The sequence below is a fragment of the Carassius gibelio genome, chromosome B3 (assembly GCF_023724105.1).
Source record: "Carassius gibelio isolate Cgi1373 ecotype wild population from Czech Republic chromosome B3, carGib1.2-hapl.c, whole genome shotgun sequence".
In the NCBI taxonomy this organism is placed as follows: Eukaryota; Metazoa; Chordata; class Actinopteri; order Cypriniformes; family Cyprinidae; genus Carassius; species Carassius gibelio.
The window spans coordinates 24,224,080-24,251,789 of NC_068398.1; the positions used below are offsets into that span (position 1 = coordinate 24,224,080).

A 27,710-nucleotide genomic window follows, 5' to 3' on the forward strand; every position below is an offset into this window, starting at 1 on the left:
AGTGCAGTCAATCATATCTGTTTGCTCTCATACGTTCATTCCGCTTTTATTTCTTTATTTAGCATATTTCTTATTATGTCGATAAATAATAGCTATTATTCTGATAGCATCTGTTGATTTTAAATTAAATATACTGTCCCATAGTGCTAAGGTAAGACCTTAACAAAGTGACTGATTAAAAGGTATTTTTGTCCCACTATTTTCAGTGTCCCTCGCACTGTGGTTTGCTTTTCATTTGAAGGTGGTTTCTCTGGTATAAGACCACTTCCTGTAGTCTCATTGTCATTGTTGTCATCATCATATTGTGTGCTTTAAATTCTCTGTGACCAGTCCCTAAACTATTTTAGTTACTGCTTTTATTATTATTACTACTATTTCTGAGCCTTACATTACTAGCACCATCTTCTACCTCATGAAGCCTGCTGCCTTTTCACCCTTTTTAATTCAAAGTGACCAATATATACATTTTTCAACAGCAGACCGTCTCAAACAGTGATCTTTACAGCTCAAATGCGGTAGAATCTGTCCCCGCCTCTTTAATGAGGGAAGAACTACACCCAGGAGGATGAGGGAACTAGGACTAGTGTGAACATTTAGTCACAAAGTTGACGGGACTATTCCAAAGTGCTGTGAGGAAACAGATCCCAAATCAAAGAGCTCGGATCATTCAACCCAGTAAATGGCCTGTGACAAATATGGCCTGTGGAGGCTAACTAATTAAGGACGGTTATCGATTTTAAAGAAGGTTAGCTCAGGTAATGTCAATGGTAAAAAGTGGCCCAATTTACTTGAATTCACCCTAAGTGAAAAACTATTATGTTAAACGACAGAAAATAAGCCTTGTTTTTCCTGGCCATATCATTAAAGGAGTAATGACCTCAATAATATAAAACAAACAGGCAAATCAATCAGTCAAAACCTATTATTCCTACCTACTACACAACAGTAGGGTCGACTATTTTATGATGCTCTAATGCTGTTTTGTGACATTTTCCAAGCTTAAGAGTTCCAGCCCTCATTTCTGCTTAGAAAAGAGCAATCAGTACATTCTTCAAAATGTTGTTTTGTGGCTTTTTTCCCCCATAAAGTGTAAGTGCAGATACAGTATATATGGTTACAGCTGATCTCATAGTAGTCATATCCTCCTCCACATGTAACTTGAGGCCTCAAGTGTGTTTGTTATTAGAGGGCAGGCTATGAATAGTGACATCTGTTGGTTGACAAAAATTACTCTCAGTCTCAAATCAGAAAAAAAGAAAAAAGAATAGCATTCACCCATATGGAAGACTGATGAATGGTTTCTATTAAGAGCATTGAGGGCTTATATGGAAGAGCTATATGGAAATTTGTGTTCTATGAAGCAAGTATCAGTAGATAGGTGGCATGTGTGGATATTATTAGGTCATGCGTTGGTGTATATGAACATGATAGTGTGCTTCTGGCATAGTCTATTTGTTATTATGTAGGCTAACATGTATTTCACTTCTCCACAACCCCAACAAAGTATATAGGGACATTTGATACTCTTAGGTATACACTTACATCCATAAGGTAACATCAACGGGTAGCAACCTATTTATGTTCGAGTGCGCATGCCCATGTGCCTCCAGCAGGTGACGCGCTCCCTCTAGAGGCCACTGATGGCGTCTCCAGCACCCCCTCAAACCACCAGGGGGCACTACAGAACTACACATTAGCACATATAAACAGCTTGTAAAAAAAAAAAAAGTGCTGTTGTACTAACAGCACTTAAAAGGAGGACACACTTGAGTTCTGGTTCGATGTTATGAAATATCTCATTGGCCTAGGACGAGATAATAATTTAACTGTGATGCCTGAACCAAGTATTTTTTTCTTAGATAGAGCCAGGAATATTAAACTCATCAGATATTTCCCAAGATAAAAAGGCATTAATGTGAAATTCCTGAGTCATTAAAATAGACATATATGAAGTGCAAAGAAAATGCTAGGCCTACACCAGTGAAATGAACCGTGCAAAATCACCGGAGTCTGCATTAACCAGGTTTCCTGTCTGTGAGTTTTTTCACAAGGTATATTTTATTTAACTGACACTGAGATTATTTTGTCTTTGAATTATAGTGAGATTTAATTTCCTTAACTGCCAGAAGCTCTACTCTCTGGCCAACTTTTTAGCCTGTTTTATATTTTCTAATAAATGTATTGTGATTATGAAGGGTTTTATTGCTTTTTCACAGCTATAAATTCCTTTTCATGAACAAAATGGGAGCATGCCATTGATTTATTTTATAAATAAACAATAATATAAACAAAAAAGGCTGAAGAAGGTTAAAACAGCTCAAGATATCTCTGAGGAACTCATGTGAGCGACTGCTACCGTGTTTATTTGTACAGTATGAAGGGCCCAGGAAGCATAATAACACAGAGAAGTAGACCCAACAAGGGCTGAAAAATACCTTTCCACTATTTTTCAGGGCTGAACTCTAATATTTTTAGTTGCACGGCATGCAAGAGAGGAGGTGTCAATGTGCTGTCCCACAAGAGACTACACTGATTTCTTATTGCAGAAGCCTCTGGTTTCATGACACTACCTCAGGCTTTTTGATCTAATTTGATGGCTCCCATGTGACAGAAGCATGAGATACAGCCGGTTTGTTGCTGAAAAGCTGTCTATCAGTCTCCCAGAATCTCAGTTTCTGTCTCGTACTGTATATTCTGACTTTACCTCACAATTCTGTCTCTTTTGTATCATTGGTGGATATTTTGTACAATCCTTTGTAATATGAATGTATACATTTTTTGTATGCTTTCATACAATATATGCAAAAGCTCAATCTCAGGGACAGGTCAAAGAAAAATGTAGAAAATCAGAATGAAAGCATGTCCCTGATCTTCCCCTAAACATAACAGTTACTGATTCATGAGACGAACTTATGAAAATATACAAATTCATATGAATTATCTTCAAAATGTATGGTTATGTTTAGGGGTGGACCATCATGCTTACTTATTTCTAAAAGTCGTATGTTCAGACTTTTTCGGATTACTGAAAAAGGGGAGGCAGAGGAAGGTAACCTTTTACATTTTTGCTTTTTAAGGAATGTTTTGTGTTACATAACCATTGTAAAGTTTTACTGATAGGCTTATCAGTAAAACTTTACAATGATTATGTAACACAAAACATATAATAGGTTGTTTAATGACAGGTTCAGCAGTGACAGTATACCCCACTATTAAAAAGGCTATTACATTCATTACATTCAGTACATTACGTTCGTCAACTGAATCATGCTGTTCTTCTACATCTTTATGATTGACAGGCCGAGAGAGAGAGAGAGAGAGAGAGCATTAGAAACTGCTTCCTTCTCACATTCCTTGCTCGAAGGCTTAGAATTCCATTGATCTGTTTTTCAAACTTGGTTGTGATGTAGTACCCACTGGAGACGAGTTTAGTCTGAGCGCTGTATCCTCCTTCACCTTAGGTCGCTCATATTTCAACACAACCTCCACTAGAATATGTCCTAATTTCATTTAAAGGATTGAACAACTGAAGAAGACGAGATAATAGTGTTATTTATGGACACACACATACACACTCGCAGGAGTTTTCTGGTGATTGTCATGTGTTTTCTGTGGGCTGGTACTCAGACGATCACCCTGCTGATAAAACATTATTGGATCTTACATGCTCACTTTCTAGAGCTATAAATAAATAAACTCCACTAATGTAAAAATTCTCCAGCAGATGGATGGCAGAAAAGCATGAGAAAAGGTTTGCTTTTCTTCATTCACGTGTCCAGCTGCGACCTGTTTAGTCTCTAGTATATGCAAATATTGATGTTATTTAATCCCTTGCATTCTTCTGAGGGAAGAATTGTGTAATGTATTTCAGCCTTTAGGTGTGGACATCACAGTGTGTATGGCCTACTGTATACTTCTTTACTTCCTGAAGCACAGAAAAGACTTATAATAATTTTGGGCAATCTACATTGCAAAATAATTTTGTAATCAACCTTTTGGCATTGTTTTCCAGGAAAATAATCAAAGAAAAACCTTTTTCTTTTTAAAGTGTAAAAAGAATCATTTGTTATCAAGTAGCCAATGTACAGTTGAACAATACAGCGTTTTATGATCAAAACTCAAGTTTCTCTACAGCAGTTCAGAGCTGAATCCCAAGAAGCGTTGTGAGTCACATAATCAAATAAAAATCAGTGGAGAAGCATAAACCTATTGATTCAAAGATGTTTATCATATACACAGCTGTAGAAATGATATGCAAAATATGTATATATATATCTATATATATCTATATAGATATATATATATAGATATAGATATATATATATATATAGATAGATAGATAGATAGATAGATAGATAGATAGATAGATAGATAGATAGATATATGCAAATATGTCAGTATTTTGAGTTGCTAGATGTTTTTTTATGCTGTAGAGTATTACATTTATTACATCTGAAGTGTTTTGATACAATACAGGTCATTTTATAAAGCAAGTTAGTTCACTGCAAAATAAATAGGTGATCATTCTCTTGTAGGCCTCAAGTAAAAGCGTGAGAACCTTGAGTGGGGCGTCTCCTCCTGACATGATTGACATCTGAGTGGGTGTGGTCATGATTCATGTCACCTTGAGTAAATGCTCCTCAAGGTAATACTGGAATGGAGGGGTCTAAAGTAATCAATTGGGATACACCTTTTCCTATCAGCCTTGTGAGTGACCCTGCCTCGGTGATAACATTGTTTCTCACACACATTATCATGACATAATAATAAAAAGTCCATTGTTCTCATAAAAGGAATGTGTCCGTTTATTTTGAATGCTGTAAAATTTAGATGATTACAGCAAGATGTAGCCTATTCCATGGAATATAAAAAAACGGGCAGAAACACTCAAATACTCCTATTCTTTATAAACACAGACAAACAAGCACACACATTAATAAACCATGATGGAATTAATTGCATAATCTTAAGGAAGCTCGGAGTACAGGCGAGGCACAAAGCCCAGTGGCTTCAAATGACTTCTCGCTGGCACTCCCGCAGAAATGTAATTCAGGGAAAATGAACTCAGATCCATTATAAAGAACTGATAAAGCAGCTGCTAAAGAGAGATCATACCTTTATAAGTCTTCGTGCTGCACGCAAGCACATGGCACGATCCCGTATATAAGAGATATGATCTAACGGAACATAAACACACACACACACACACAGATTCTCTCAGGCATGATCCTGGAATGATGATCTAGATTTCGATGTCACATCTGCTCACCCTTGCAAAGGCAGAAAAGCAAATATTATTTGGAGATAAAGAAAATGGCAAGGAAAAGGCAGGCAGAAAAGTCCTCAGTTCAAACATGTTTTGATCTTTTGTGAGATATTTTTGTTTCAACTTGAAGAACATAGAATAAATAGCAGAGTGTGACCAAAAATAGCTGTGTTTTGTGGGAGAATGTGGTTGGTCCGCAAGGGACTAAACACAATTAACATGACCTAAACTTGGTAATAAATAGAAAGTTTCAGGGATTTTAAAAATAATAAAATAACAAAGAAAGATTATGATTTTAAATGAATAAAAACTTAGTTAATTCTGAGCTATATCTCGGTTAAAAAGGCAAAAGATTTTGTGACTTGGGAATGTCTCAGAACAGAAGGTCATATGTTCTTTTCATTGAGGAACATGATGTTCTCTGAATCCTCTCAAAACATGCTGGAGAACATGATCGGCAGTTTCAACACAAACATGCAGCTCGAAAAAATGTTCATGTTATTATTATTCTTTTTTTAACTTCACATTTTCCTGATAATAGAAGATGAATATGTTATAAACTCTGCAATAAATAAATAAAAACTATGCTTTGTTAATGTTCTTTTTCAGAAAAAAATACATATGAGTCATGAATCTATTTTTATAGCTCTTACAAAATAAGTAAACACTCTTCTTTCCACTTTGAAGAGTTATTAATCTGTCTTCAGTGTTTCATTTTAAACAGATCTGGAAAGGAGCGTTTATGTGGGCAACTGTACAGCAAAATACTAGAGTATTAGTCAATACAGCAGAAACAAGCCAGAACAGCTTTTCTTACATAATACTTTTATTTCACATTTAATGACTGATGTAAAAAAATGATATATGACTATTTGAAATGCCCAATTTGTCATGACATCATAATGCAACCCTGATTAAAAAAATTATAATAATTTTAAGTTCCAACTCAAATTTCTTCAAATGACTCTAACCTTGATCCTTCAAAGGTATTTATAGTTGTTCTGCATTTATATTTTAACATTATAGCAGTATATTATGTTCTTGCCATTATGCAAATAAAAATTATAATACATATATATATATATATATATATATATATATATATATATATATATATATATATATATATATATATATATATATATATATATTATAATTTTATTTGCATAATGGCAAGAACATAATATACTGCTATAATGTTAAAATATGTAGCAGGTTAAACAAGTATTGAACACATCAACATCTTTCTCAATAAATATATTTCTAAAGGTGCTGTTGACATGAAATTTTCACCAGATGTTTCACAGTAATTCATACATATAAAGAAAACAATACAAATAATTTCAGAAATTAAGTTATGTGCAATAAACTGATAAACTGGAATGATGTGTTCAATACCCATTTTATCCACTGTGTATATATATATATATATATATATATATATATATATATATATATATATTGTGATGGAGGAAGGGAAAATATGGTCAATGCAACTACAAATCTGAACTGGTCTAAACAGGCCAAAAATCATTATTGGTGAGCCCTGCATAAAGTTGTTTTCTGCATCCAATGCATTAAATCCACCATAAACAGAGCATGAAATATGTGGATAGTTTTGGAGGCAAGAGTATTCAAAATCACTTTTTTGAAAGGAGATATGAGCATAGCGCAAAGAGCATATGCAGACATCTGTTTTAGGAATAGTGATCCGAAAGGGAGGTTGTGTCAAACAGGATGAACTTAAGGCGGTACTAGAGTAAACAAACTCATATTCCATCACTGACCTCAAGATATTTGATATATTACCCTGTGAAAAGTAATTTGAAACATTCATTGCCTCATGCATGACAAACTCACTTTGAACACACTTCCATGAAGCAGAGATGGCTCCCACCTTTCATCTTTCAGTACTCATTAATGTGATCATCTCCATGACCACTTCTCGCTCTCGCCCTTGTTCTTTTTCCTCTGTGTGTCTCACCTTAATGAGCTATAATCGGGTCAGAGGCGTAAAGGAATGTCCTGGTTATGCAAGAGTTTCGGATCTGCCTCCAGGGAAAGTCACAAAGGTTCAATATGAGACGCTGAGAAAAATAGATTGTCGCTCAGAAAGAAAGTGAGAGAATGCATCAATATGCAATAAAGAATGCAATAAAGTAGATATATACAGCTAACCAACGATGGCAGCCAATCAGAATCCACCCAAATCTCGCTACAGACTTTATGTGAGTGGAGAGATGATCAGCTAATAAAGTTGCAAAAAAGACCGGGTTAATTTGTTTCTCAAAGTTGCTAAATGATGTTGTGATGTCACTAGACATGACACATTTTAGGGAATCAAATCAGGCTACTTTTTGCTTTCTTCTAGATTACTTTTGACCTCAAATTTATAATTTATCACATTGATTAATCATCTACTGAGAAAAATCAATTCAGTTCAATCCAGTGATGGGAGAGTTTATATTATTGTGTAAATCATTCTCTCTCTCTCTCTCTCTCTCTTTTAATGTTTGACAGTTGACACCTTTCCAGCAATCAAATAAAATAAGTCCATCCATCCATCCATCCATCCATCATCTTCCGCTTATCCGGGGCCGGGTCGCGGGGGCAACAGTCTAAGCAGAGACGCCCAGACTTCCCTCTCCCTAGCCACTTCCTCCAGCTCTTCCGGGGGGACCCCGAGGCGTTCCCAGGCCAGCCGGGAGACATAGTCCCTCCAGCGTGTCCTAGGTCTTCCCCGGGGCCTCCTCCCGGTGAGACGTGCCTGGAACACCTCCCTGGGAAGGCGTCCAGGAGGCATCCGAAATAGATGCCCGAGCCACCTCAGCTGGCTCCTCTCGATGTGGAGGAGCGACGGCTCTACTCTGAGCTCCTCCCGAGTGACCGAGCTTCTCACCCTATCTCTAAGGGAGCGCCCAGCCACCCGACGGAGAAAGCACATTTCGGCCGCCTGTATCCGGGATCTTGTCCTTTCGGTCATGACCCACAGCTCATGACCATAGGTGAGAGTAGGAACGTAGATTGACCGGTAAATCGAGAGCTTTGCCTTACAGCTCAGCTCCTTCTTCACCACGACAGACCGGTACAGCGACCGCATTACTGCAGAAGCTGCACCGATCCGTCTGTCAATCTCACGTTCCATCCTTCCCTCACTCGTGAACAAGACTCCAAGATACCTGAACTCCTCCACTTGAGGCAGGAACTCTCCACCAACCTGAAGTGGGCAATCCACCCTTTTCCGACTGAGAACCATGGCCTCGGACTTGGAGGTGCTGATTCTCATCCCAGCCGATTCACACTCGGCTGCAAACCGTCCCAATGCACACTGAAGGTCCTGGTCTGAGGATGCCAACACGACAACATCATCCGCAAAAAGCAGCGACGAAATCGTATGGTCCCCAAACCGGACACTCTCCGGCCCTTGGCTGCGCCTAGAAATTCTGTCCATAAAAATTATGAACAGAACCGGTGACAAAGGGCAGCCCTGCCGGAGTCCAACATGCACCGGGAACAGGTCTGACTTACTGCCGGCAATGCGAACCAAGCTCTTGCTCCGGTCGTACAGGGACCGAACAGCCCTAAGTAGGAGCCAGGCCCGGGGTTGGGGCTCGTATGCGAGCGCCTGGTGGCCGGGCCTTCCCCCATGGGGTCCGGCCGGGCTTAGCCCGAAGGAGTGACGTGGGGCCGCCCTCCTGTGGGCTCACCACCTGCAGGAGGGAGCGTAAGGGGCCGGTGCATAGAGGATCGGGCGACAGTCGAAGGCGAGACCCCCGACGACCCGATCTCTGGACAAATAAAATAAGTAAAAATCTAAAGCAATAATCTTGGTTTTTGTTTGAGAACATCATCTACCAAACAGACAGATTATTTAGTCCGTGTTTCTGAACTTAGTTGTGCTTCTTCAGTTTCTTAATGCCCTTCTGGCCTCCACAGGTTATGTAACTCCAAAGGTGAGCGGCTCAAACCACTGATCTGATGGATATTGTGAGATTCCTCTTTGTTCCCATGTGTTTTGAATTCCTGATCACTTTCCGGAATTTTCCTTGTTACTGCGGTCCTCTGCTGTGAGGAATTGGAGGACGAGATTAGAGACGACATTTCAGAATGAGTTTCAGTTGCACCAGAATGTATGAGAGTATGAGAGAGGGCAGGGAAACGGAGGAAAGGTTCAGAGATTAAACAAACACAGAGCCACCAATCAGTGCAGTGTGGCTCGTTTCAGCAGTATCAAAGACACCTAGTAAGGACTTTTAGATATGCACAAAAAAAAACACACACACGAGATTCATTTGCAGAAATTTTTTTTTGATCTCATGATAAAAAGCAGCACTTTTCAGCATATCAACTCTTCTATGTGTATGTATTTCATTTATGATCAACGTTATATTGGTGACCATTGTATTAGAAGTGGGCAGAAGTAATGCAGCTTTATTAGATGGAGATAGAAAGAATGGAAAGAGAAAAGAAAGAGAATCTGCTTGTCTGAAAAACAGCATTGCGTTCCTCTAATTCTCTTTAGAAAAGGGAACTCCAGAGACCAGGGTGTGTGTGTGTGTGTGTGTGCAGGAAGAACTCTAACATGCAGAGGAAAAGCACATTAAAACAAGAATTATTGGCAGACATCAATGTTGTTTAACCTGCGTGTGTGTGTGGAGGAATGTGGGAACATGTTCTTTTCTTAAACGCATGGCATTTCCTGTTAGTGTGTTTGAATATTCAGAGTAAGGCGCACATTATTGTGATGAAAAATTGCTATCTAAAACAACTTTCTTTTATTAGCAGAGGAGAGTCTGGTGAGATGTGCGCCCGGCTGCTTTTGACTGAGATGCACATAAGAGTGAATTCATTTTCTATGTCAGGCAGAACGAGTTTTCTCTTGGAAGATACTGTAAATGTAAAAGATAGATCTTTACACAAATTGAATATTTTGCTGATATATTTGGATTGTCCTACAGTTGGTTAAAGCATACCAGTAAGAGTTCATGACTCCACTAACAGTGATGGTACGCTTGGCGTTCAAATGTAGAAAATATACTCTTCTGAGAGACCACTGGCAAAGAGAATCACACCTTTCAAAGAAATGATAGATTTTTTTCCACAGTCATTTCAAGCGGTTACCTCAGCCTCACAAGTTTAGGAAAACTGCAAGGAGCCGCAATATTTCATATTTCCCTGTAGTCTTGATGGTTGCATTGTGGAAACTTGATGCATTAGTCTAATAAAGGATCTTTTTGCACAATTTCTTTTGTATTATCAAGATTTCATCATGATATTGATCATCAATATTGTAAAGTTTTCATCATTACAGTATTATTTTTTGTTAATGCTTGTGTATCGCTATCTATATATATTTTTTATACACACACACACATCTATATGATTTTAGAAATTAATACTTATTCAGCAAGGGCATTAAACTGAATAAACATAAAAAAAATGTAAATGCTGAACAATGATTTTAACATGGATATGAAATGTTTCTTTAGCAGCAAAACATCACATTAGAATGATTTCTGTGGGATCATGTGACATTGAAAAGACTGGAGTAATGATGCTGAACATTCAGCTTTAAATTAAATTCAATTTTCAATATAGGTTGAAATAGAAGTTACTTCACAACACCACAATTTTTGATCAACTAAATGCAGCCTTTCAAAAGGTATTAAAAGAAATCTTACTGACCCCAAATTTTTTTATGTTGATATTAGAACCTATTAGGAAGTAAACAAAGAATATTCTTCATAAATTTAATACAAAAAGATCATTTATTTTCTTCAATATCTTGCCAGGCATGCCAATAATACATAAGTAGTCCAACTGGACGCAAGTGCAAACTTTATAAGCACAACCGGTTAAAAATAATCTAAATTAATATTACAATTTTTTTTTCATATTAATCATAAAATACCACAACTGTAGAAAAATACTTTTAACATTCTTTTTTTAAAATAAAAAATATACAATTATCAAAGCCTTTTGTTTTGTTGTGCTCCGCTCTTCTGAAAATGCAAACATCTCCCACAACTGTCTGAAACACTCCAATCCCAGAAGCCTCAGAGCGGCCCTCAGTCATAAGACTTGGAAAAGTTACCTCTCGATACCCATGATGCCTCACCAGACACAAATAACATACAGAGTATATGACAGAAAGGCAAGAATACACCTCCAGAACAACAATGGTACAAGACATTTGTGCAATTACAGCAAACTGATGAATAAGAACAGAAAAAAAAAACAAGTGGTACAGAAATGGTGTGAGAAACCAAACATACAGTGACTTTGCATGACCGCACTATGTTGAACTACTTAAGTGTGCTTGTTGGGAGATTGGAGTATACATTTATTCCCACCAAAAGTGCTAGAACAAAAGTAGTCTCTGTGAATCAGTTCATTAAAATGCAGGTGCCACCGCTCAAGAAACAGAATGATGATAAATCCACTTTTCTGAACAAAGAATCAGCATCAGATCTTCAATATTTTACATAATATGGTGGTCTAAAGAAGAGCAATGATGAATAAAACATAAGTCAATTTATATGAGCTTTCCATGTCCTTCCTACAGTGCAGCAGGCACTTCCTGGGGAGACTCGGACTTGAGCTTTGGACACAATGACAGCAGAGAAGATTCAATCCACTCTAAAAGTAGAAACCATCCATTGCGGTGCATTGAGGAGTTAAGAACCTTGACCAAGAGCTTAAGAATGCTTTATTAAGGGGCTTAAAAATCTCATTCAGATCCGTTGTAGACACGCACGCACACCTCTGTGGTCAGAAGAGAGGTCAACTCGCATTCACAGACCCACACAAGACAACACGCGCACAAACAAACGGTGCTGCAAACACCTGAGTAGACCGCCGCTGTCCAGTCCAAACTATGCCACAAGAGTCTGACAGGTTGAGTCTTTCAGTCTTTAACACAGAGGCCCTCGGTTTGGCCAATAAAGTCTGTTGCCTCAACACATAAGCTCTTGTTGTATTTCGGGACGAGGTGGGAACGGTTCTGTGAAACTGAAAGTGTCCCGTCCTGTCTTCAGCTCCCCCTGGCCTGGGCAGGTGGGATATAAAGGGAGGACGACAAGTTCTGGGGAAGGGACGGGACTTTCAGGCTCGGATTCTGATTGGCTGTTTTCCTGTTCATCTAGAGGAGCTTCCACAGCGTGGTGAAGAGAGTCGAGGCTTAACCAGGGATGATTTAAACACTGCTCCACTGTTGCTCGTTTTCTAGAGAGAGGGGGAAAAGGACCGGTCAACATTTTGTGATTTTTTTTTTTTTTTGTCAGATGTGCAATATGCAGCGTCTTTTATATCAGATTGTACAACATGCATGTCAGGACTGGTCACAACAGTCACATTCTCATATTGGCACATGAAATGACACTACAGCAAAATTATAGGTTATTTTATTTATTTATAATAAAAATGGGAAAAGTAAGAAAAATACGTTGTTTGGGTAAATGAATAAAATTTAAAAAACACTTAATTTGGGATAAGATTTTGCTCATTCAGTGATCAAAGACCGCGAATTTGGTGGCCCATGATGAAAGTGAGAGAAAAATGTTAAGAGTGTGCTTTTTTCCCTCATCAGCATTTGGTTTTTCCACAAGCCTGCAAAAATGAAAGACTCTCACACTCTCTCGATTAGGTTCCCAGATTTCTCCTTTTCTCCAATTACTCACACTCAAAGGAATTTTTCCACATTGCTTTAAGCTATCATTTTTTCCTCTCCTGCTTTGTCAGCGGCGATGATCTACAAGCATTAAGTTTTATGGAGTGCAGATTATGGTTCTGGATCAGAGACCATGCTACTATCAGTTCTCATATAGCAGTGATGGCGGAAGGGCTGGAGTCTGGACTGCTATTTGTCAGACCAGCAGACCTAAAAAAGGCTTTTGCCATTCATCAGTTAAAGTTAAAAAGCCCAGGGGTGTGGGAAAAGTAGTAAGACTGCAAGGATCATTTCACGGTATATTCAAGACCCAGGGTCCATTACATTTTAATGAGAGATTGAAGGGTGAGATTCCATGTCTGGAGCAGAGCCCACTGAAGCTTGCAAAAACAAAACTACTTCACTTCCACATTTACGAATAAAACAGTCAACTATTCCTACCTAGGGTTTTTGATGAGCAGTGACTGGATGAAATCCACAGCGAGGTCAGAGATGCCCTGAAAGACGTCCTGAGAGTAGTCCACGTTGACCTGGGACACATTTAGAAAGGTCTCCTGCTTTTCTTCTCCCAGAAAAGGCGACTCGCCTGTGAGCATCACGTAAATCAGTACCCCAATGCTCCTGTAGGGGGAAAACAGCAACACAGATCAGTACGGCAAAAAAACACCCCGTTTTATCACATGATAATAATCAATAAGCTTACTCTGCTAAAATGAAAAAAAAAAAAAAAATGGCTGGTTTTAGTTGGTCTCAAGCTTGGTCCAGTTTTGAATTTTGGGCATTTCTTAGCTGGTTGGGTTTGGAGATCAGACCAGAAAACCAGCTTGGGCTTCAAGCGTGGGTTTTTATTTTTTTAGGCTTAGAAAAGTAAAAAAGACACTTAACAAGTCATATAGGTTTTAAAGTTTAATTCTGAAAGTGGACATGAAATGGAAATAAAACCTATATTCTAAACACATGCTATAGATCTAATAGTGAACAATTTATTGTGCATATCCATTTTATTTTTTAGCTTATTATTAGTTTATTTCAACGTATAATTATCATTTCACATCTTCGTCAAAAGTAAACCCTACGGCATGAACAAAAGTAACAGTGATTGTTTTAGAGCAAGAAAATGGTATGATGTTTAATGAATGATGGAGAAAAAAGGGACAATGACCTTTTATATAGATTAAAATGCATGGGAACGTTCTCTAGAGAATGTTCTAGAATATCAGAGGGTTGTAAACTGATTGCACATGCTGACGTTTAACACGCAGATAAACACGGACACGTTTATTGCACTACTAGATTACAGAAGTGGACACTGCACAACTTTTATCTGCTTTTATAGGCCCATTCATGCAGACGTCACCACAGGGATACATGACCTTTTTATAAACCTTCAATATGTGTGTCAAATACCACAAACTCTCTCACACACACATCTGGACTCTGGACACTCAAAGAGTTCAACTTACCACATGTCAGTAGCTGTGCTGATGGGCTCATAGTCCAGGACCTCAGGAGCTGAAGGAAAGAGAAACAAACGTCTCGTTACCTTTCACAACACAGCTACACGCTCACAGTCCATTTTCAGTGTCTGAAGTGTTCAAATTAATCAAATGGTACAAAAATACTAAATCTAGGCACACATGTACTGTAGAGTAGGGCTAGAAACTGATTTTCTAAGACTGAGGGAGTCACAACCAAGTCAACAGTCTCGAAGTTTCACTAGTCCTACACAAGCTTTCGGTTCACCCCTACTCATCACTATACATATCCGTTTTTTCAGCAGTAATGCTGTGCACAGGAGGATTTGAGGTTTGCAAATGAAGGAGGTCCAACTCACCCACATACTCAGGAGTGCCCAGGATCTCCCGTACCTCTGACACATTGTCCACCCGCCGAGACAAGCCGAAGTCGACGATACGGATGTCACCCAGCGGCTGAGCACTCGTCAACAGGATGTTCTGAGGCTGGAGAAGACATTACGAGTGTAAGAGAGAGGAAACAATGAAACGCAGGAGAGCAGAACCTGTTTCCCCAATTTAAAAAAAAAAAAAAACTAATATTTCATGCATTCACTTTCCAACTGAATTCAATAGTTGCGTGTGAAAAGTACCCTTCTTTAAATGCCCCATTAAACAATTATCAAACAGTTTCCACCTCTAGCGTGCACACAATGGGTTCACTAAAATCAAATGCTTTCACACGCCCGACTGGGCATGTTTGATGAAATTAGTGACATCACTAGATTGAAGCACTTGATGTTATTACAACAGTGCGTTTAAACAGGTCTGGTTAACTGTCTTAACACCACTATCGAAAGTCATGTAGTCCCATTAATTCGCAAATGTTATCCAACTGTTTTGCTGACCTCCGCCTCAAGGTGTTATGCAATAAATGTTTTTAAACCAAAAATACATCAATCAATCAATCCTGGGTGTGCTATAGCCTCTAGTACAAAACAGAGGGGAAACCATTTGTAGTTCCTTTCTTTGTTACGCCCACATACACAGACATAATACAGCGATTTAATCAATTACTTTGGACATTAATGCATTTGAATTCACACACACCCAATCTTAGGATTGGGGGGTAGCAGAGCTCTTTTAGCCCTCAAACTTTCAACAAAACGGTTTTGATTCAATCCCACACATCGAAGAATGGCCAAAAAGATGTTCGAGACACTCCAGGCCAATCCAGTACACTCACCTTAAGGTCCAAATGAACTACGTTGTTTTGATGGAGACAGGCCACGCCCATCAGAATCTGCCTGGCCAATCGAATGACGTCTTTCTCTGTGAAGGCCTCGTCATTATCGGCAACACACTGGTTGAAAATTTCACCCCCGGCAGCACTTAAAAAAAAAAAAACAGAAAGAGATTGAGGATTACAGTTTAGATCTCAAATTATATTCTCACGTGTGTTACATAGTTTCAAGTTTTCTTACTGCACCAAAAATGATAAGAGACACTCAAAAGGACACAATCAAACCATCAACCATCCTAGAATAATAGTTTCAGAGATGAGGGTGTGTTTCATTGTCCATCTGATATAATGAGCTCAGTAAAACAATAACTTTCCTGAGAAATCAACAGTACACAGGTACAATACCCACATGTGGAGTGCTCTGAACTCCAGGTGCTTGCACTCGTTTCACTACATTATAATTGGGCCTCTCAAGACAAGGCAGCTAATTATAAAATTAGAAGAGACTTCTGGGTACTGACGGAGGGGGAACTTCATCCTTGCATAACCGTAGCGAGGGTTGCCATGACCATGAGGATTTGCAGGAGGATACTCCTTTGGGCGATGAAAGACTGGGAAAATCAGGGCCATGTGTAGTGGATTTTGGGCAGTGTAGAGTCTGTATGTATTTGTGTGGGCTGTGCGTTATATAACAGCTGAATCCAGCTGTATAAATAGGAGATTCTGGGTATCGCTTATCAGATGAGCAACTAGAGGCTTATAAAGTAAGGACACTGGGATATTGAGAACCTTTCGTCCCCTTTTAATCAAACACATCACAACAACTCAAGCCCTTCACCCTAATGGAATAAAGCCTCCACTCTCAATTCCCAGTCTTCTAAAGTAACAGCAGCAAAACAAACCCCAAAGAGGTCTGTTAATGCTCACACATGTGCAGGGTCAAATCCTCTCAGCCTTTCATGTACACAAAAACATGTTTTGGTTTCGTTGTTCGTGTGAGAGAGAATTCAAAGCATCTATAAAGTGGTTCTATGGACTGACTCGGATTTATGACTGACTCAATAAGAGCCGCCGTTGCATTAAATAAATCAAACTTATAGGCCGGTGATGTTGACACCCCATTTTTCTTGATTTCACCAAATCAAAATGCCACTGCAACGTTAAACGATGAGCGATGAAACCAAAGCTGAACGTTTGTCAGAGGAACTGCAAGTTTACCCTGTGGTTTTGAAGCCATGAGAATTTGGAGCAAAGGCAAAGATTTGTCTCTCAAATAAACTCTTTTTCTGGATAAGAAAGCAAGGATAAAAATATGCTCATCCGTTACCCAAGACCACCAAGAGTGCATTTCCCCTCTCACGAGAAGACCAGAGTGAGTACTCGGACTTAAGGAGTCTAGCAAAAGATGTGAAGAATTCTTTCCAAAGGCAATCTATCTGGAAATCAGCAACTCTGAGAAACACGCATGTCGTCGATAGCGATTCAATTCCACTAATTTAGGATGGCTTGTATACATCCCAACTGTGGACTCCATCAAAACTGCTTTCATACTAACCAAATGGTAGCATACTCAACTAAGGAATTTAGATCAACACCAAATGCTCAAGTGAGAGCTTTTGTAAAACGAAAACAAAAACAATCATTATTCGTACCAGATCCACCAAAAATTAAGGGATTTTAACATTGAGATTCCTTAAAATCCCTTTATTTATGGTGCATCTGGTTTTGGTACTAAGAATAATTCGGTTTTAGAAGATCACGAGATTCCTTCCTACAGTAAAAGAACAGCGTGTGCGTGTTCAAATTCACTTTCCAGGTGGCTCAAAAAGAAAGAGCTGTGAAAAAGTCCTTAAATGCAGATATCTTGTCTCTCTGTCTTATTTTGGGGTATCGATGGTGTGCCGAACCAGAGGCAGTTGGACACCGTACATCTGCATCAGTCAAAAGGACTTTAAGCCATTGAAAGGTTCATTTCAGAGACTTCTGAGGGCGTTTGATCAAGCAGATGAGGAAAACAGAGAATGGTGATGACGACTAAGACTTATGAAAAGAAGACTTGCATAATAGCTTTCCTAGAAAGATAAATGCCAAATTTTGAGAAAGGGAGGCCCCCTTTCATTTTGTTTAAGGAATGAAAAACAGATCACCAAAGATAGTGTTACTAATTTTTTTTCCCCCAAATAACATGCCTTCTCCAAGATAAATTCTGCTATGATGTTGTGGATGGGTGCTTTTTCCAGCCCAAAACAAGAGATCGCCCTAAAATATCTATTCTGGTCTCTAGATCCTTTAAAGTAAATGAAGACTGCTTAAATGAAAGAATAATAGTTTTAAGATGATGAACTCTCTCTTACCTACAGTTAGGCTTGTTACTTGGATCTGACCCCATTTTAAATTTAACAGACAGTCCCAAAAACATCCCAAAATCTCAATTTACACCAAACACATGCAGATGTGGCCTAGCAGTGGCTGGTGTGTTTATGCAATAGCCTGTGCTGGTGTTTCGCCGCAAATTTGTGTGGGGTGTCCGCATATGTATGGTAAATGTAATTATGACCTTTCCTATTCTCAGTCTCACAATAGCTAGGGTTTTAACTTTAAATGGCAGCAAATGCTGAGAATTCAGTTCGTTTCTGACAACAGAGGATGTGGCGATGCATTGCACATGCAAGCGCGAGCACATCTCAGCTCTGCTTTTAGAAGAAAAGCCACAGGAAATGGAAATTGAAGTGTCTGTCTCGGTCTGTCTCTTCAGTTTAACTGGTTTTTACTGCTAAACCTGCCCACATCAAGTTTAAGGATTTAACTAACAACAGAAAACCAGTAAAAAGAATTGGATGCATTGTTCCTTACCAAACCAGACAGACTGTCCGAACACGAAAGCAGACATGCAAAATAAAATAAGTGGGGCTCAACTTTCTAACCATTTTATACACACACACGATAATTTATTAATTTATAAATATAAATGTCATACTTAGCATACACATACATATACATACATATACATATATATATATATATATATATATATATATATATTTGCTATGGGCAAACAGAACAACCAGACCATGACTTTGACTGATGCGACTGAACTTGCACAACAATTGGCGAAAAACAAGAAGCAATCTTCCTTATAAGGTAAACTCACTCCACAGGTTGTCTACACACATACCCGATGTTCGTGCTTACAAGTGACAGATTGAAACACAGCTGTCTCTTCAGAGGAAGTGGCTTAGCCGTGTGCAGCAAGTGGGCTGACTATGTTTTTTTGTGGTAGGTTACCTTTCAGACCGAGAGATATGATCGACCAATTCTCAAAACCTCCGTCATTCAACCAGTGAGCATCCTGCCTCTCTGTACACATCAACACACAATATGCAAAAAAAAAGAAAAGAAACGGCTGTTGATTTATTCAGAGTTTGCAACAACACAGATAGTAGGGGGCAAACACAGAATTCCTTCAACAAATTAAGGGGAAAAGATAAAGGAGATTTGAATGATAGATACAGAGAGAGCTTATGAAAAGCATTTAAACTTAGCGACCTGTCATTTCCTCCTCATTAGTAAACGTTATCAGCTTCTGCTTTACTGGAACAACTAAAATAGTGTGTTTACACTTCAGCTGAACATGTACAGTAAACAATTTTCTCAAATGTGAGATGTCAAAGTGTTAAAAAAAAGTCTGTATTTACAGTTGTTCCAAATACTGTACATCACGACTTTGTGATATTTTCAATTTACCATTTTTTATAAGATTACAAATTCTAAAGAATGTCCTGGCTGCTATTTTGCATTTAATTGCAATGCATGGAGACAGGAGCTTACGAGCTTTAAAAAGCATCAACACTTTTAGCACTCATTTAGTGTTACACAATGAAAGCCATATGGGTTTGGAACAATGTAAGGGTGAGCTATTTATATTTGATGAGTAATGCCGTGAATGTAGGTTTTCATGAAAACGCACATGGCTTTACACCTATCGTTCAGGCCTGCTGTACATGGCAAAGGAAACAGCTTTGGTATGATTTTGGCCTAGCTGCAGTGTGGTCAGAAAAACTGCAGTCACTTTGCAGAGCTTTCTGAGAAGCGCTCGGACCTGACCTTTCATAAGGACCAAACACAAGATGACCACATTCTCACTTGGGAATTTATACAATTGTTTCTTTGATTTCTTTTTATAGTTGTATTGGAACATTCAGCTCACTCGGTTAAAAGAAGAACGAGCTCAACTGTGGTCTGCGGTAACCTTCAGAAAGGTACAAACAACACGCTTTCAAACGACAGCGCTATGAAAAATTCCTGTTTTGATTTCCCCGCTGTGCCGTTTCTTTGTGCCTGTAATTCTATTCTTCAAAAGCCCTGGTGACTCGGAATAACAAAATTACGGTGCGCAATGTCCAAGTCATCATAAAACACTCTGCATTGCCCTTAACTTTGCCGGTCAGGAGTAACTACAGAACTGTGAGAGTGCACAGAGTGTCTTACCACTCTAATACGAGGATGATCTCTGAGGTGGTCTCGTAGACCTCGTGCAGCGCCACCACATAGGGATTCGCCTCGGCTGACTCCAACACCGCGATCTCGTTCAGAATGTCGCCGCGGCAGTCCTGACCCTTCCGCCTTTTCCGCAGGAACTTCGCAGCGTGCTCCTTGCCAGTAGCCTTCTCCACACACTTCTTCACTACAGCAAACTTGCCCCTGCATGCACACAAACATACACACAAGAGGGATTAAATAAACCGTTTAAGAAATGTTTGTGGAATGAAAATGAGGAACTCGCAATACAAGCACTTGAGTAATGATATTCACATTGAACAATTAAACATTAACTTTTATTACACAGCTGTCCAAAACAATCAGTTCCAATCAAGCATTTGCAGCATATATATAAAAAAATAATTATACATTTTATATTATATTAATATATACTTTTTTATATATAAAAACTTTTTTTTTTTAAAGGACTTCATTCAGTAAACAGCAGAGGGCTGAGCATGCAATATCGGTTCATAAAGTTAGCATGGTGATAGTGGCTTGTTTTTCAGACAGATAAGGCACTGTGTTTTTCCTTTCAAAATGCTGCATCTTTCACACAATCTCTCTCTCTCTCTTTCACACACACACACACACAGGAGCAAATCTTCAATTCACTTTTACAAGGAAGTTTATCAAATTAAACTTTTTTAAATCACATAACATTAGAATAAGAGTCACTGATTTCATTTTTTGTAGCTTAACGGCCATGATCTGACACCAAAAAAAAAAGAATAAGAAAGTGAGAAATAATAGGTGACCAGCTCCTTTAATAAGTTTTTCTACATGCACAGTAAGAATTGACGTCAAAGTTGGTGTTGTCATCATTATTACATCAGCGGCCCATTGATGATGAACTGTGAACATCTTTGTATTCATTCTTAATCTGTCAATTTTGCACTTGTCATGATCATTCCCTCCCCTTTCTTCTTCGTTTGCAATGGGAGCATGACATCCAAATGATAAGAATGACAGTTGGAGCCGTCTGAGCTCTGAGGGCCCTTACACACACAGGCTCATTCACACCAATTTCCTGCCACCTCCCTCATCTGACCTCCCATCACCTCATCTATCAAAGACACACAGGGCGCTGCACACACACAAAGAACAGGCCTGTCAGCGTGGACCTTCTCTTGTTTGACAGCAAGGAGGACAAATGGCTCTAAACCACACCTCCTCTTCAGGCCATCTCATAAAGATACAGAAGTTTGTGTGTGTGGTAGAGACCCCAAGCAGCAGACCACCCAACCCTCCTCTGTTGAGAGTCAATGGTGTCCACTCCTCCCACAGTCTAATTCAGCCAATGACCAAACATGACACTAACAAACAGAACACAGCCCCCCTGAATGACCTCTCCCTCTGTCCACTGCTTGTCTCTTCCCATCTACATCTCCATTAACACCCTACTTAAAAGTTTAACATGGACATGCAGAAAGACAGGATGTAGCTACAGTTGGGCATATCATTTTATCAGCTCATAAATTGAATCATTTTGAAAAAGGCTACTTTAATATGTAAATCTGCTAAAGGCGGTGTCATTTTTGGCCACAAAACTTTCAGCTTGAAAAATATGGGGCTTTAAAAAGCTTTTGTTGTTGGTTCTTGTTGTTAACAATTCCCCGATTGCAAACCATTAAAAAAGTCCCTGAAAATGTCCAAGGGTGCAAGCCAAAAAGCATCCATTGACAGTGTCGGAGTGATTTTCCTGTTAAACGTGAGTGTGGTTGGCAGGACCGATGTGAAGCGAGCATGTTCCAGCGTCTGAGCTCAGAACAGAGGTCACACCGAGTACAAGAACTGCATGTGACGGTGCCAACTCTCAGAACAACCCAGTTGTTTAGTAGTTCAGCATGTGAGGAAATCATCCTGAACAAAAAAAATGTTTTGACTGCTTCAGTGCAGACATAAAAGTTTACAATTTCTGAATTGCAAAGCACCCATAAAAAGTGTTGGATTGAGAGTTGACAGAGTCAAAGGGCGCTGCATTAGATGCCATAATTCTGCCAACCTCACATTTCTCCGGCGCTCTTCTCAGAGGGGTGAAAAAAAGGGTCAAAACAATAACGCTCAGCACTTTAAAGATGAATGGGAAATCACTCAAATACCACAATACTCTGAAATGCCAATGAATACGGTCAGCCTCAATCTAAAACAATGACTGGGCAGGAAATGTATATTCATCTTTGGAGATGACCCAGATACTCTGGTGGTTAGACTTCCTGTGCAAAAATCACACCGTCTTCTTTCACAGTCTATCTGTCTCTCAGTTTCATTCTCATGGCCAGATGGCAGAAACATGTTCACTCTGAGAGTCAAAGAATGGATAAACATTGAAAAGACCAAAAGCATGCACGTGTGCACGAACACACAAACACAGGACAATTCAGACACAAAGATATACAATCTCAATCCGTTATTAAAGGGAAAACGTACAACCCCATTATTAAGCCAAGGACTGAATCACATGCACAGCTGGCCTGTCTGCTACCGGTATGGCAGAAGACTCAGTCAGCAACCTAGAATTCGGCAGTAAAACATTCCTCACCCAGACCACCTCGGATAGAGGATCACTCAATTCTCAGCTGAACTCATGAACTTTATTGGCTTCCTGAGGATAAAAAGTGCAGATTACCAAAACAGCTGCACAGCAAGAGAAGAAAGTGTTGAGTTTCATAAAAATAAATAAAGCCTAAAACCATGAATGAAGTCAAAGGAAAGCTTGTGAAAAGGTGGTGCTAGGACTGATGAGGTTTTACATGAAGCTATCTGTGGATATAGTTCCTCAAATAGATTTTGGTGCATGATCAGTGGTAGGATTTTGAAGGTTGGGGTTAAACTCATTTTTGGATACTCTAGAGGAGCTCTAAAGATGATATGCTTAAAAATACCCTCTAATCTCACCAAATTGGGACACAACTCGCAAGAACTCTAACGAACTAGGACATCCAATACACTATACGTCAGGTAACCCCCTATAGAGATATTCAAGGAGAACGGACATAAGTTTATTACAGCATTCCACACTTTGTTCCCTCACGGCGTCCATTTTTGGTTCTCAAAACATTAATGAGAACAAGTAGTATTGTTATAAATCCAAAGAATTCAGAAATAAGGGGGAGAAAATGGCTGGAAATGGAAACCGAAGTAAACACGACTGAAAACTAAACTGATCTTCCATCAGCTAAACAAACAAGTTGTCTGGGAACAAACTTTGGATTTGATCTCGCTGAATAATAAGGAAATTGCTGTTGGAGCTTTGTGTCAAAAGAATGGAGTGCTGACAACAGGCCCAGATGGTTTGGCCATTCAGTAAGACGAGTGTGTTCAGCCACACACACACACAAGAAACATACATTTTACCATCCAAGTTGGTTAAAATTTAGAAAAAAATCTAGGTCAACGAGTATGTTATGTTCATGTGGAGGGCTGAAGAATGATGACCCGTCACTAAAGAAAGATTTGGGATGCAAGACAAGCTGGCCCACTCAGCTCACTGTGAACTTCTCTGCTGCAAGTCTACTTTCACATTAAGATGATGTATGTAGACAAATGGTAAAGGAAAAGAGGAAAAGGGATGAAATCAGATTAGGTTACGCTGAAGGAATGCAGGATTATTTGTGCGACTGTCTCCCTCTGCCTACCTAATCTCCACATCAATATCCACCAACATCTGCATTCCTCATTCGATTCACCACTACGGTGAGCAAATCAGATAGGCTGCATTATAAAAATAACGGCTTGCCTTGTGACTCGTGCATGTGGTCTTTCTGTGTGCTTTAATTACAGGAAAAACTTGTGAGGATTCTAAGGCATGAGTAAATAAATAGTGCCATCTCGCATAGTGTGTGGCAAAACGTGACGCTTCAGCTAAATCCAGTCCAAATCGAGACATTTTACAACCCAATCCACAAATTACCCATCAAATTGGGTTAAATGTAGTGGAAAAGGCAACGAGAAGTAAAATCCAGAAACTTGGAAAACAAAATTCACCAAAAGGCAGCTGAAACAGACCATGCAGTTGTCAACAAGCACCGCATGAATGTTTAAATGAACACATCTGCCCAAGAGAAAACAAGTTACAGTGGTCAAACGATACCATCTTGTCTATAATTAGTCAGTGGAGAATTAGAGAACAATGTCACGCCAAGCAGTGCTATATCCATCACACACTGGTCCCGTGCAGCTCTGAATTAACATGTTTTACATTCTTTGTTTACTTGAGAACACACACTGAGAGGATCCGAGTCTGGTTTAGTCAGGCACAAGGGGCCCCTTGAAAATGCCATTAAGAATGCACAGTGATTCACCTGTGTTTGATTCATCCCGGTGAACCAAATCGTTTGAATCAATTCACTAAAACAATTCGCTATGATTTGTTCAATAGGCAACAAGCCAATTTTACTGTAATGATCGATGAATCTTTTACTCAACTGATTCGTTCATGAACAAAACAAGTCTGACTAACCTTGATTTAAATACATTGCTCTAGTTTGACTAAAAATGAATCTATAAGTCTATAATTAAGCATTTCCCTCACAAATAACAAAGAATTGTCAGTTTTTCAACTGCAGTGCATGGCATCAAGCCATACTGTAAAACAACAATAATCTAAATAACCTCTTTATGTCAATTTAATTGTATTTATTCTAGAGCTGAAACAACGAATCGATTTAATCGATTAAAATCGATTATTAAAATAGTTGTCAACTAATTTAGTAATCGATTCGTCGCTAAATAAATTTTATTTGCCATAAGCGGCTCATTTCGTGCATATTTCAAATCTGCGGTGACCAAAGTGTGGCAGTAATGAGCCACCGGAGGTTTTACTCAGCCAGTACAGCAGGTGAAGTAGCGAATAGCCAATAGCTGGCCTCGTTTTATGTCACGTGCTTCCCGAACAGCGTCTCTGCAGCATTCAGCGGGAGTACTTTACTTTGAGCCTTTAAAATGAAGAGTAACCTGTAAACTCTGCACTACTAAACTGTTTAAGGGGCCGTTCACATATCGTGTCTTTTGCGTGCTCAAGTTCGTTATTTCCTATGTAGGCGCGCAGTATGCACTCTCATAATGGAAGCGACGCGGTCGCGACAAGCACGCGGTGCGATGCGCCCGTTTTTCCAGGCGCTTCCACACCGCATTTTATCCTTTGCTGAAATTTCCGGGTCTTCATGGAGAGGGCACGTCATGGAGAGAGCACGTCATGGTTGCTTAGCAAAGGCAGACGCCTCAGGGGCGCTTCTGCCCGAGCGCTTTGGAAAGAAGGAGAAAGCGGCGCGACTAGCGTTTTCCACGCGTTTTTAGGTGCGATATGTGAACGGCCCCTAAGAATTTTATTTGTGCAGATTCTCCAGTACAAGGTTGTTTGCAAATGTTTAGTCGTAAAAGCTGATAACATTGCTTTTTAACAGTTAACATTTAAAGCTTTACAAACATGTTATGTGATCAGTTTGTCGTTTACCAGTTCATAATTCAGACTTGCAGCCTAATTATGACTGAATGAGAGAGGTAAATGTTTGAGTATATTTAAAATGCACTTCTTTTCTAAGTATTCACTGCTCTTTTTCACACAGCAGGTTTTTTGTGTGTGTCCCAATTTTTTTTTTCTGGACAACCTTCTGATGGATTTTACTTTAAATTGTGAGTTCCATTCAGGTTTCATGCCATTGTCACTTTTTTTCGAAGGATTGTTTACAATTTCACAGCATAAGCTATAAAGCTTTTTCCCAGTAAATAATAAAATACAATGCACTGCAATTTTATTCTGTTTTATCCTTATACTTCGTGAAAATATGTTCTCAAAGATTCCTTAAGCTTTGTTTGGGATGTTAAACTACTTTAGGAGCTCTAAGGACTGCCATGGTGAAAACAATATTTGAAATCTCCTTGTGAATTTTGCTAGAGTATGGATCAGTGTTTTGATTGCAGAAGAGTTCGACAAAGGATTACTAACATAATAAAACAACTCCAGGTATATTTTTGATGAGGATATGACAATGCAAAATGGTTAAAATCTCTTAAAAATCTATGCTGAATGATAAAGACCCTTTATTAATAATTTACTTGGGGAAAAAATGGAAAAAACTAAAATATAAGTACATAAACCGATTAATCGATTAATCGTAAAAATAATCGACAGATTAATCGATTATCAAAATAATCGTTAGTTGCAGCCCTAATTTATTCAGAAATAACTCAAAACACTGACTGACTTGTGGTCGTTTAGAGCACCAACCAATGAAGTACTTCCTCTCAGCAGTCACTGGTACCCATTGTTTCTCACTATAGTCAATCTTGAAAGAAGGAAAAGCCAATAAAGCTGTTATGCGCTACACAAAACTTCAGTGGACGAAAATATGAGTCAATGCATGGAAGGTAAGGACAACGATTCGTTCAAGTAACACATTGGTTTAAAAATAAATTTTACCAGTTCATCTGATTGCAGTCCCTGTTGATCAACTCTGCAAGGGAACAAGCGAACCAGAGAACGTGCCATTTACCATAATTTTATAAATTCGTGTAGCTCGCTTGCAATATTGGCAAGCTGCCATAAGGGCTCAAATCTATCTGGCTGATCCTCAGATTACACGTGCTGGAGCCAAACAAATCTCTTTTGGCTTCCAGCTGGCAGTGATTCACTCCTCAATTAAATCTCACGCTGGTTCTCAACTTTGTGAAACTTCCTGCAGGCATATGACTACATTTATTGTACACATTTTAATCTTTTAAACGCGCTAATTCGTCTATAGAGTAGATCATTTATAGTGGTTTACCTGCCAAGCTCTTTGCCGACCAGGTCGTAGCTGTTCTTGAAGGGGTCGGTCCTTATGCGCGTGCGAATCTTTGTGACCATTCCGTTCCTGTTCATCATTGTGTCGTTACAGTCCTGCTGCAGGATAATGCCTGGAGTTCTCCGGAGCACTGAGTAGAAATAATAAACGTTTAATCCATCAGGTCACTATCATAGAGCGCTATTCAAGCAAAATATGTAAAAAAAAAAAAATTGATGATGCTCAGTTAAATTAACTGTTGCACGGGCAAAATTCCAAAAACAAAATATTTGCAGCCTTAAGTTTATCACAGCGTTTAAAGCGGTGCAAAGGTTCTGAAACTATTTAATGGTTTCCAAGAAACTCACAGAACTTGTTGAGGACAACGACTGATCACCGATATGCTCACGTCCAAGCAGCGTCAACTCAGTTTGAGAATGCGGACAAACATTCCCAAGCACAAGGTTTCTTACAAACCCCGCCCCTAAGGATGCGGCCAATGGGAGAGTAGATACCTCGAAGGAGGCGGGGTTATGGAAATGTAATTCATAGACAAATTTTGTATTCGCACCTCCTCTGTAGGAATTTTGTTATGTAAAATGATCAGATTAAATGATTTTCAAAACTTTGTACAACATTCAAAGCAGATATCTGGAACATAAACATACATAACAAAACTGGTTCTTTGTTTTCTTCTTTTTTTAAAACAAAAAAACATATCCAAAATATGATTACAATTAAACATTTCAGCAAGAAAGAATATATATATATATAT

General features: G+C 39.0%; 1 protein-coding gene across 1 annotated transcript; it reads right to left on the minus strand.

The window, feature by feature from the left end:
• Positions 1 to 11,015: 11,015 nt before the first annotated feature.
• Positions 11,016 to 27,443, minus strand: LOC127952889 (serine/threonine-protein kinase 17A-like). Its single transcript, XM_052551758.1, has 8 exons — positions 27,304 to 27,443; positions 26,939 to 27,086; positions 20,121 to 20,333; positions 15,636 to 15,780; positions 14,770 to 14,896; positions 14,399 to 14,447; positions 13,377 to 13,556; positions 11,016 to 12,490 (listed from the first exon to the last, which is right to left on the minus strand). Exons 2-8 carry the CDS (start codon positions 27,034 to 27,036, stop codon positions 12,223 to 12,225), a joined length of 1,080 nt encoding a protein of 359 aa, XP_052407718.1. The 5' UTR covers positions 27,037 to 27,086; positions 27,304 to 27,443; the 3' UTR covers positions 11,016 to 12,222.
• Positions 27,444 to 27,710: the final 267 nt, after the last annotated feature.